Below are 13,021 nucleotides of genomic sequence, written 5' to 3' on the forward strand. Positions count from 1 at the left end.
CAGACATCTTTGTCCCACATACTGCAGAAAGTGTATTATTGTGTACACTGGTGGTGTCTGACCTCCTCTAGCGGCAGCTCTTTGAGACGGGCCAGAGAACTGGAGAGCAGCCCGACTATGAAGGGAGTCGGTGTACAGACGATGTCCATCATGGACGGCGGCAGGACCGGGATGTATGTGTGCTGCCAGGTGAAGGGGTACAGCAGAGCCACCATGGCATGACAACATTTAGAGAGGGTGCTAAAGAGAGAGAGAGACAGATCAACATGACTGTGCTGATCCATTCACACCAGCAGATGGCAGCAAAGAAACAACAATCAGTGCCGTTCACTAAAGCAGGCATAAGTATTACTATTACTCACACTTTCAATACCTTCTAAATGCTGTAGAAATTAAATAATGGAAGAAATAGCAGGATGATTTGTATAAAAAGCTATTTTAGGACAATTATGATTTTTGCATTGTGCATTTCATTCCAAATTGTCATTAGCATACTTTAATATTTTAATAAAATAAATAATAATACCAATAATAACTATATTGAAATGTTGATATATATATATATATATATATATCAAACACTGGCAAAATTAATTTATTTATTATTTGTCTCTTGATGTGTGTGAAAAATGACTCACCCATTATAAATATAAATCTATTTTGTATTTTTCCATTAGCAGATTGGAAATGATAACAAGAACAATCAACAACATTATCATCAGTATATCGTTGTTTAAAAAAAAAAAATATATATATATATATAACATTTTAAAAAATCCAATGTTATTATTATGTTATTATTATGTTATTAACACAATTCTTGTGTCAGAGATCCCTTCCAGGTCCTTCCCTATTCATTTGGCCAGCTCATCACTGTCTCAAATCATCTTTTTAGGGAGGAGGCTGATTTGATGATCCCTAAGAAGGGACCCGGCTCTCTTTACAGACCCAGAACGTCATGTGTGCGCTGGTCTCTCTCTTTTTCCATAGAAAATAACATCGGGGTTGACGTTTGTTCCCAAAGCGACTATATAACACGACAGCATTTTTTCCATATCTGTCTTGAGCTGTGAAAAACAGTTCCACAAGCCACACTTTTTTCCCTTCTTGCCATGCCATATCTTTTCATTCTTCCCTTGTCCTCTTTAGGGTTCACGCACAAACACACGTGTGCCATTCTTAATGCGACATACGTCCATACATTGATCATGTATACTTTTACCTTATGAATGCTGAAAGACACCATTTTCACAAGTGAGCATCCAGAACAAGCTCCGCCTACTCACCTGTCAATCAAGCTCTGCATTAAAACAAGGCTTCTGAACTTGGCTATGTTGCTGGATGAGATGCCTCGGACAGGTGTGAATGGGTCGTACCTGAGTTTATCTGCGGTGAAGATGACCCTCCGCTCCAGCAGAAGAGAAGCAAACACCCGCAAAAGCAGACGCAAGCTCAGAGAGGAAAACAAACACTCGAAATCCACATGCTCCAGACGGGAATCTGAAGGCCGACATAATTCTATCACCTATGGAAAGAGTCAGAGAGAGAGAGAAGTGGAATAGACTTTGAGACTTAAACTCGTCTGTCAAGTTGAAATGTTCACTGTAGAATTCCAGAAGATATTTTCATATACTTTAATACTGACCTCGGTCCCTGAACCCGGCAGAAAGTTCTTAATGCTGATGGTTCTGCCCGGCGCTGGGAACGGAGCCTCCATAATTCCTCTCATAAACGGCTGGACCAGCGCAGGAGAAATGGCTCGTCGCTTCTCTACCTCATCCAGGATCTGCATCAGACAGACATCAGCACACACCTCATGTATGATCGCTTTCATGTCACCATGACTTTGATGTCGTCAATCTACAGTTTTTGAGTCAATTTTCCTTTTAATTTTTTACATTTTTTTGCCCCCTACCAATAAGTTCAAAACAAATAAATATAATAATACCAGTGACAATAGGAGTAATTATTGTCAGTTTATCGTTGTATAAAAAATATTTTTAATTATATTTTTGCACACCACTCATACATTATTCAACATTATTCTAAATAAATAAAATAATAATAAAATTATCATTGTAATAAAAAAAAACTAATACATTAAAATAAAACAAAAACAAACTGAAAACCAAATGAATAAACCAAACAAAATATGTATTTAGGGTGAAATGTCTGTGGTTAAAATCCAATCAAATAAAATACATAAGCATGTCTTTAGTGTAAGATGCCCTACAGGCTGTGACGTTTAGGGAAAATAAAATAAAATAAAATAAATGTATTTAGGGTAAGATGCCTTACTGGCTGAAACCCCTATGGCTTAATAAAATAAAAAATAAAAAATAAAAAATAAAAAATAAAAAATAAAAAATAAAAAATAAAAAATAAAAAATAAAAAATAAAAAAATAAAATAAAATAAAATAAAATAAAATAAAATAAAATAAAATAAAATAAAATAAAATGTATTTAGGGTAAGATGCCTTACTGGCTGAAACCCCTATGGCTTAATAAAATAAAAAATAAAAAATAAAAAATAAAAAATAAAAAATAAAAAATAAAAAATAAAAAAATAAAATAAAATAAATTAAAATAAAATAAAATAAAATATATTTAGGGTAAGATGACTTACTGGCTGAAACCCCTATGGCTTAATAAAATAAAATAAAATAAAATAAAATAAAATAAAATAAAATAAAATAAAATAAAATAAAATAAAATAAAATAAAATAAAATAAAATAAAATAAAATAAAATAAAATAAAATAAAATAAAATAAAATAAAATAAAATAAAATATCTTTAGGGTAAGATGACTTACAGGCTGAAACCCCTATGGCTTAAAAAAATAAAAAATAAAAAAATAAAATACATAAGCATGTCTTTAGGGGAAAATGCCCTACAAGCTGTAACACCTATGAAAAAAAAAAAAAAAATATATATATATATATATATATATATATATATATATATATATATATATATATATATATATATATATATAATCTGTTAATAGAAATAATAATAATTAAATAAAATTATCAAAATAAAAGCAGCAACAAAGAAGCACAAGATAACAGAACTTTAAATGCTAATGGTCAAATTAAATACCTTCGAGAAGAGATCAAAACAGCCCAGTCTGCTCACAATGCAGTACACTTCAGGTAGACGCCTCCCTTTACCGCTGGGCTATAAACACAAAGCACACAAACGACTGATGAAATGCCCCAAAAAAATGAATTTCAAATACAAAATAACATTTATTTCTAACTGCTAGCTAGAAGTCACTTAAATGTAACCTAATGAGTTCACAAAGACAATTTGGTATTTAAAAAAAAAAACAATAGGCAGCATATATTGTGCAGTATTGAGTAAAAAGTTATTTAAATCTGAAGCGCATTAATACCTCATTCATGTTTTGTAATAAATGTCTAGCTTGTGGTAACTGTACTCTACGTTATTTAGAATTAATGGTATGCTTCAAGTGAAAAACAAAGAGCAGTTCACCAGTAAACGTCGACAGTAGCCAAATCTTCGGCTCCCATCTTCTCCGGTTAAGACGAACGAAAACGTTTCACTATGAAGAACAGATTAATTTCCAATGAGCAAATGATTCCCAACCAGCACAAAAAAAGCATATATTTCAGCAAATAACAACAAATGTGCTTCTAATAATGAATGAGGTTGCTTTTGTAAGGCTGTGGATTCGATACCTGGGGAAACTGTCCACAGGTGCCCAGTCTTTAGCGTCAGGGAAACAGAACAGAGGAATGACTTTCAGCTGGTCTTCAGCCTCTCGCATAAACTTGAAGCTTCGTTCAAACTAATGAGAAAAAAGAATCAGGAATACAGATGCATGAACGTCTCATGCTGATCTTTTAAGCCTAAATAGATCATATTTGTTGGGCTAAAACCTTAAGAAAATATGTTAATATAAAAATACATTTGTGACTCTGGAGCACAAAAGGAGTCAGAAGTAGCACAGGTACATTTGTAGCAATAGCCAACAATACATTGTATGGGTCAAAATTATAAATTTTTCTTTTATGTCAAAAAATCATAAAGATATTAAGTAAAGATCATGTTGCATTATGATATTTTGTAAATTTCCTACTGTAAATATATCAAAACTTCATTTTTGATTCATATTGTGTTCCTAAGGACTAATTTGGACGAATTTAAAGTTGATTTTCTCAATATTCGAATAGTTGTATCTTTGCCAATTATTGTCCTCCTAACAAACTAATCTAAGGAGGGATAATTTATTATGCATATATCTCAACATAATATATGATATTTACCACATGAGGTATAATTTATTATGCATATATCTCAACATAATATATTATATTTACCACAAGTTAATGCATGGAAAAGCCAGCCATCTATTAGCCTAATTATCACAAAATTAATTACTTTGCCTTTAGCAAAAAAGCAGCTGGGCTTTTGCCCCAAATACCATACTCATATTATATATTCATTCGTTATTTAAAAACTGTTGCTTTAATTATCTTAAGCAAAGCTGAAATCATTAAAAAGACCTTTGTCCCAAAATATGTACATGAATGTTAGATATGCTATTTATATCTACAACATAAAATAATAGATAAAGTGAGCACAGAATCAACTTTGCCTCAAGGTTCAGACAAATTTGCAGGTGCATCTTTAAAAGCGAGTGTATTAGAAAGTGCTACGCCACATTTTTGTGCCATCTAGAGGTTTAGAGAAAAAAATATCAACTGCACCTTTAGCCCCATTGTACCCTACATGTTTTTGGAAGGAAAATGTTTATACCTTGAGAGGGAACTGCTGTGTGACTTCTGGTAAATACGGCACGCCTGCTTTGGTCTTATGAAGAGCCACAACCAGAAAGTACTCAAACAATTTCCGCTCCTGAAGTTCCATCAAGTCTCGCTCCAGAGTGCGATATCGACCGGTTTGCCTCAACATAGACTGGACCGACACCAACCTCTGACTGTGAGCTAAAACAGAACAGGAAGAGGAAGGATAAACAGACAATAATGATGTTTTTCCCCACAGAATTAAAAGTATATTAAAGGAATAGTTCACTCAAAATGTTACATTTGCTGAAAATGTTCTCACCCTCAGACCATCCAAGACTAGGATGAGTTTGTTTCTTCATCAGATTTGGAGAAATGTAGTATTACATCACAAAAACATCACAAATTAAATCACAAACTTTCAACAAGAAGAGAGTCCTCCATCAATAATACTGATTTCTTAAGTGAAAAAGTCCTCTCATCTTGAATCAGGCGAGAAATATCCTCAGATCAAGCACAGTTTAAAAAGCAAAAACAGCTTTAAACAGAAATGTGGGAGGATTTGATGTGAGAGACAACAGGAGATGGACTTTTTCACTGGAGGAAGCATTAGTATGCTATTTTAAATAGAAGCAACTATTTAAATTTAAAACACTTTAATGATGGATTTGCTTTTTACAAACACACACTCTTAGAAAAAAGGGTTCATTGGGGTTCTATATAGAACCATAGGGTTCTTTACTCAACTCCAAAGAACCTTTTATGCTAAAAAGGTTCTATAATGACAAGAAAGAACCCTTTTGGCCGTAAAAAGGTTCTTTAGGCTATTATTCATTCATATATTACATTATTCTGCAACATTTTGTATTTGTAATTAAATTATTGTTTGTAATAACTTAATATCACATTTTAATCATGCTGATTTTTGGAGAAAAACTGAAATGGCACTCTTCGTGTGATATTGATTAACTACATAAAATGATATAAATATATACATTTTCTGACCCCCATTTGTTGAATTTTGTGATCATTCACATGCATTCATAAATGCATTTGAATACATCGAATAATGCAGTGATTGGCAATCCCCAATCTGACTCAAATGATTTGCGTACCCCAAACTGACTCACTAGGCGTTTCTCAATGTCAAGGATCCTTCCTTGGCAGGACGCGTCCTTCCAAGTCACTTCCTTCAGAGGCTAGGCGAGACTCCTCTTAAGCATTCGGAGAACACGTAAATTCGGTTCAGTTAACCATTTGTATTTGTATAATTTACAATATCAATATGGTATTAATTTGTACTGGCATTTAAACGTTAACCTTTACTTATATTTACTACAGTTATAACAAATGTTTGGTAACGTAAATAAAAACCGTTAACGCTCCGACTAACGTTCGACATTTTTGAATTTTTGAACAAGATAGCAAAGCTGCGCGCATAGGATTGTGGGTGATTTGACAGCGCGAAGAGCACGAAGGATACACATATGCATCCTTTCCTGTGTATGGGATATTCTTCGAACGAAGGACTCAGTCCTTGGTTGAAATTCCGAGGATCCTCGACATTGGAACAGTCCTTCGACGGATGTCGATGACGTAACATCCTCGAAATACTGGCTTCCGAGGATCCTTCCTTGACATTGAGAAACACCTACTGAGTTCACATATCACACCTAAACACGCATGGAAAACGTAATTAGAACTGGTTACTAAATTAGTTAAAAATGCCTATCCATATACAGCTATGATTCGCGAACCCCAAACTGACTCAAATGATTCGCGAAACTGCTACGAACTCCCGAACTGATTCAAATGATTCGCGATCCCGCATCCGATCTCCCGAACTGATTCAAATGATTTGCGATCCCCAAACTGACTCAAATGATTCGCGAACCCACTTTGAACTCCCGAACTGACTCAAATGATTTGCGAACCCGCTAGGAACTCCCGAACTGATTCAAATGATTCGCGATCCCCAAACTGACTCAAATGATTTGCGAACCCGCTTTGAACTCCCGAACTGACTCAAATGAATCGTGATCCCGCTCCGAACTCCCGAACTGACTCAAACTATTCACGCTTTGAACTCCCGAACTGACTCAAATGATTCGCGAACCCACTACGAACTCCCGAACTGATTCAAATGATTCGCGATCCCCAAACTGACTCAAATGATTCGCGAACCCGCTTTGAACTCCCGAACTGACTCAAATGATTCCCGAACCCGCTACGAACTCCCGAACTGATTCAAATGATTCACGATCCCCAAACTGACTCATGATTCGCACTTGGAGTACGCCCCTCCTGAGCAGCCAGCGCCCACTGTGCCCAGCGTTTCCAGTGCTCCCCCCAGTGCTGACCAGTGTTGGGTATAGTTACTTTGGAAAGTAGTTAGTTAGGTTACAACGTTACCATCAATTAAAAGTAATCAGTTATGATACAGCGTTACCTATTCATAAAAGTAACGCGTTAGAGTACTCATGCGTTACCAAAAATTAAAAGCCGTTTGCAGCGGCTCACACATGACAGACACAGCCCCCGGCCCCTTTAAATGCACCTAGAAGTCGTGACTCCCGACAATGAATAACGTCAGTCATCCGACTAAATCAACACTGCAGGATAACAATAACAGGAAAGACAGTCAGCAATAGGCTATTCCACATGGCGTTTTATTTATTTATTATCACAGAACATATTATTAATCAAAATTCGCACCTACCCAGCCCAGGTAGCCTAGGCTACTGTATATTATGAGCACCACAAGATAACTCCTGATTTTTCTTTAACTTTAAATAATGCAGTTATCAAAGTACAAGTATGCTTATTTGTAAACACAACCTTAAACAGGCTTGCAGATTTAAATCCATTTAGAAATGATGAACAACCAGCCAGCCAACGATCTAACAGAAATTAACAGTTGCCTGTCAAACTAAAATGATAACAAACCGAATTAAATCCTTCACTGCCACACAGGCAAATGACAAATCGCTTAATAGCCGAACTAATTATTATTAAAGTGTCACTCACAGTCACAAGCCTAAATTCGCTTTAACACAGTCCATAAACCAAACGCTGTCCTCTCTGCCATCTTGCCGGGAGTTCGAAAAAAAAACCACACACACACACAGGGTCAGGCGCAGGGCACAGACGTATCACAGCCATTGACTTTACGATCACAGAGCTTCGGCTCCGCTGATACATCCGCAGGTGGTAAAGTAGACCTAGGCCTACTGTCTGACAAAAAGCAGGCTGCAGTCGGGATTTTCCTTTCCTTAAAATAACGGATTACTTTTTTTTAAAAATAACGAAGTTACTGATTACTTACGCACGAAACTAACGCGTTAAGTTACACATTTCAGGAAAAAAGTAATTAGAGTACTCTAACGCGTTACTTTGTAACGCGTTACCCACAACACTGGTGCTGAGACGGCCGCGTCTTGATGCATGCTGTTTTGGAGTCACAACAGCAGATCGTTATGGCCATCGGAGAAATTAACAGTCACCTGAAAAATATCACTGACGCACTCACAGACATAAGCCACTCATTAAAGGATTTGGTCAAAAAATGAACTTTGTCTCTGATTACCATTTATATTGTTGCAATCACATGTTGGCGGGCCTGAATGGCTTGTTGGTTGGGCTGCACATACATTGGTCCTGGGTCAGGGTCATCTGGCGGTGCTGCCACCTCACCAAGTGGTATGCCATGCCTGTGCGCGACATTGTGCAACACACCACAGGCCAGCACAATGCGGCACACCTTGTCAGGGCGGTATAATAGCATCCCCCCTGTCCTGTCAAGGCAGCGCCACCGTCATTTCAGCTGCCCAATCGCCTGCTCTACAACTGAACGAGTGCGAGAATGGGCATCATTGTATCTGTGCTCTCGGTCAGTTTGTGGGTTGGTGAGGGGGTTAAAAGCCACGTCTTTAGTGGATAACCACGGTCTCCTGAAAGGTTATTCAATAATTACATGCAAAATAAAAAATTCTACAATTAGAATCATAACTTTAAATGCCTCACTTACCAAGAAGCCACCCATCACGCACCCTGCCAGCTTGGAGCCTCATCCCAACCATGCTGTTTGTAAGGATGTATGAATCATGGGTTGACCCAGGCCACCTTGCCACAATATTTGTTAGGCGCATTTGTGCATCACATATTATCTGCACATTTATTGAATGGAAATGTTTCCGATTCACATATGCAAATTCTTCTTCAGATGGCGCCTTTATAGCAATGTGTGTGCAGTCGATCGCTCCGATAACATTAGGAAAACCGACTATCGCTGAAAATTGCAGTTTAATGTTTGGCTGGTCAACTGCATCATATGGGAACCTTATATACCTGGTAGACAAGTAGGATGATCCCGTCCCATACCGCTGGCATTGCCCGGCTCAAAGATGACTGGCTAATTCCTGAGTGGTCTGCCAGTTCCCTTTGGAAAGAACCAGTTGCCAGGAAACCAAGGGTATTGCATGGCTCCTCATTGTCTCTCTCTCTAGATTCAGACCCAACTCAACACAGAGCTCCAAGAGGATAGCCCTTGGAAATCTGAAACGGCTGATAAGCCAGTCATCATCCTGGGCCAGAAAATCATTGTGGTCCCTAAAAACATGTTCTCGTCGGATTCTGCCATTAGCAATGTCCTCTAATAAGGCCAAAGCTGCCATTGCCATAGACTAAGGGTTGTATCAATTTGCATAACGTTATGCTTTTATATGTTCTTGTTTAATTGCATAATTTATATAATATTCCCACAAGGCTCGTGTGACAATACCTATATGTCAATTATTTTATAAATTGCAAATTACTTGCAATGCTTCCCACAGGTGGTGGTGCGATAGACTTGTAGAACAATTTGTTGTGTAATGTTTGCAACTTCACTTCATTGCCTGTAAAAGTCGCCAATGGACAAAAACAATAAGAAATGAACGAACGCCAGACATGAAATTGGCTTGGAGGAACGCACATTCTTGCGTTAATTTCACTGTTAGTACATCCGACCGTGAGCGTGAAAGCTGGCATACGCAGAGTTTTTATGCGTACGCAAGGTTGATACATGAGACCCCAGGTGAGCAGATCACTCACTATTTGATTGCTCTAGTCTTTATCCACTCATCATCATCATCATCCACCAATCAGAACACACGAGAACTCTTTGACCACAGCTGCTGTGCTTCAAAGCTCTTGCAGCAGCTCAACACTGGTTTTCTCTGAGGTGGTCGGATCACATCAGATTGTGGTTAATCTTGCAGATCATGACTTATATCTACTCTTCCTCTCCCTGCAGTTTGGTAATATAAAGATTCCTCCTTTGAACTCCCACCTCTTCTGTGGGTTTTATTGCTTTGGGTCTGAATTTGGGCTCCTGGGGTCTCAAAAAAGAAACATATTCAATCTCCAAGGTGAACGTTATGACAACACACTCTTAGAAAAAAGGGTTCATTGGGGTTCTATATAGAACCATAGTGTTCTTTACTTTTGGGACAAATGTTCTTTAGGCTATTATTCATTCATATATTACATTATTCTGCAACATTTTGTATTTGTAATTAAATTATTGTTTGTAGTAACTTAATATCACATTTTAATCATGCTGATTTTGGAGAAAAACTGAAATGGCACTCTTCGTGTGATATTGACTACATAAAATGATGAAAATATATACATTTTCTAACTCCCATATCTTGAATTTTGTGATCATTCACATGCATTCATAAATGCATTTGAATACACCGAATAATGCAGTGAAAAAACGCACTCAAAATGCACACGCGCACTAGTAGGACTTCATCATGTAACTTTACATTAGTCTAGATGCGTGCACTTTTTAGGCACGATTTGTTTAGTTTTTGAATATACTTGATACTGTTAAAAAGGCACATCATTAAAACAAAAAATAGAGTTTACATATCACACCTAAACATGCTTGGAAATGGTAATTAGAACTAGCTACTAAATTAGTTAAAAATGCCTATCCATATACAGCTATGATTCGCTAACCCCAAACTGACTAAAATGATTCGCCAACCAGCTCCGAACTCCCGAACTGAATCAAATGATTCACGCTCCGAACTCCCAAACTGACTCAAGTGATTCGCGAACCCGCTTTGAACTCCCGAATTGACTCGAATGATTCGTGAACCCGCTTTGAACTCCCAAACTGACTCAAATGATTCGCGAACCCGCTACGAACTCCTGAACTGATTCAAATGATTCGCGATCCCGTTTCGATCTCCCGAACAGATTCAAATGATTTGCGATCCACAAACTGACTCAAATGATTCGCGAACCCGCTTTGAACTCCCGAACTGACTCAAATGATTCGAAAACCCGCCACGAAATCCCGAACTGATGCAAATGATTCGCGATCCCCAAACTGACTCAAATGATTCGCGAACCCGCTTTGAACTCCCGGACTGACCCATGATTCGCGATACCGCTACGAACTCCCGAACTGACTCAAATGATTCGCGAACCCGCTTTGAACTCCTGAACTGACTCAAATGATTCGCGAACCCGCTACGAACTCCCGAACTGACTCAAATGATTCTCGAACCAGCTACGAACTCCCGAACTGATTCAAATGATTCGCGATCCCCAAACTGACTCAAATGATTCGCGAACCCGCTACGAACTCCCGAACTGATTCAAATGATTCGCGATCCCCAAACTGACTCAAATGATTCGCGAACCCGTTTTGAACTCCCGCACTGACTCAAATGATTCGCGAACCCGCTACGAACTCCCGAACTGATTCAAATGATTCGCGATCCCGCTCCGATCTCCCGAACAGATTCAAATGATTTGCGATCCCCAAACTAACTCAAATGATTCGCGAGCCCGCTTTGAACTCCCGAACTGACTCAAATGATTCGCGAACCCGCCACGAAATCCCGAACTGATGTAAATGATTCGCGATCCCCAAACTGACTCAAATGATTCGCGAACCCGCTTTGAACTCCCGAACTGACTCAAATGATTCACGCTCCGAACTCCTAAACTGACTCAAATGATTCGCGAAACCGCTTTGAACTCCCGAACTGAGCCAAATGATTCGCAAACCCGCTACGAACTCCCGAACTGATTCAAATGATTCGCATTATTATCTGCACTTGAGTTCCATACTGTATGACGTTCACTGTGATGAGCAGATATTTGAGATGCCATAGTTTTAAAGAATTGACAGCCACGATCACTTGATTGCATGTAGCTCTGTGAATGTGATAACAAAATTAAATATGTCTTGCTCTTGTAGAATAATGTTCTAATGAAGAATGTTTTACTCTTATTGACAGTTGTTTTGTAATATCAGGAGAAATACAAAGATGTTAAAATTGAGAGAGGGCTGCTCAGTTTCTCAACAAAAACATTTGCACAATTTAAATTAAAGAATTGGAGGCAAAAAACCACTGATGCATTTTTTTTAGCAACCGGCCTTTAGATCTAGCATTCTGCATGCTTTAAATCAGAAACAGAAATGATGTAGCTGCAAGTTTAGTTAAATAAAAAACAGATACATTGTTGCTTTTTAGTTTTTCAGTATACTATCCAAGCTATTTTATTAATGAATATTGCATTGATCTTGAAGTTTCTGTGGTCATGATTGTTTGTGAGTTGCGTGTGCAACCTAGCCAGTGAATTGGCCCTTACCACTGTGGTAAAAAAATGATCAGTCACATCCCTAATTGTTTGGAAGAAAGTATGCAAGATTCTAAGTTATTTCACAAATAATTTATATGTTTTCCAACTCCAACTATAGTTTTTCATGAAGCTTCAAACCCCCTCCATGTAAAAAGAGCCAGCATCAGTATGGAGGGTGTCAACATTGTGAGCGCAGAAATGGATGTGATGGAGGCAATGCAGTGCCTCTTTGCTACTTATTTCATATTCAGTGTGGAATACCCCAAGCACATCACTCACATGATGAATTTTGTTGAGCAATACCTGTTTAAACCCTCCAGAAGCCAAAAAAAAAACTGTCTGTCCCACTGCTCAAAATGTATAATCAATTATCATAATACTTTGATATTTCGTGAATAGTGCTAATGTAAATTTGGAAATATGAGGCGATTGATGTTATTCTGAAATGCTGATCTGAATTTGAATCTGTTATTACAATACTTTATGAGTGATATTAATATGAATTTGTAGATTTGAAGTACTTCTATATCTGTATATTTCCATTGTTAGTTATATTAATATGGATTTGAGGTACTTGATGTTGTTCTATCCCTGATGGGA

The 13,021-nt window shown here is 37.5% G+C and overlaps 1 protein-coding gene across 1 annotated transcript in view; it reads right to left on the reverse strand.

The window, feature by feature from the left end:
- si:dkey-82f1.1 (DENN domain-containing protein 2A) overlaps positions 1-13,021 on the reverse strand; it is a 40,173-nt gene that overhangs the window by 5,107 nt on the left and 22,045 nt on the right. The window contains exons 9-15 of the mRNA XM_059536338.1: positions 4,788-4,975; positions 3,707-3,816; positions 3,501-3,570; positions 3,105-3,182; positions 1,646-1,786; positions 1,377-1,525; positions 63-240 (exon numbers count right to left, since the gene is read on the reverse strand). Coding sequence (XP_059392321.1) covers positions 63-240; positions 1,377-1,525; positions 1,646-1,786; positions 3,105-3,182; positions 3,501-3,570; positions 3,707-3,816; positions 4,788-4,975 — 914 coding nt within the window. The remainder of the gene's footprint in view (positions 1-62; positions 241-1,376; positions 1,526-1,645; positions 1,787-3,104; positions 3,183-3,500; positions 3,571-3,706; positions 3,817-4,787; positions 4,976-13,021) is intronic.

The sequence above is a fragment of the Carassius carassius genome, chromosome 43 (genome assembly GCF_963082965.1).
Source record: "Carassius carassius chromosome 43, fCarCar2.1, whole genome shotgun sequence".
Classification (NCBI taxonomy): Eukaryota; Metazoa; Chordata; class Actinopteri; order Cypriniformes; family Cyprinidae; genus Carassius; species Carassius carassius.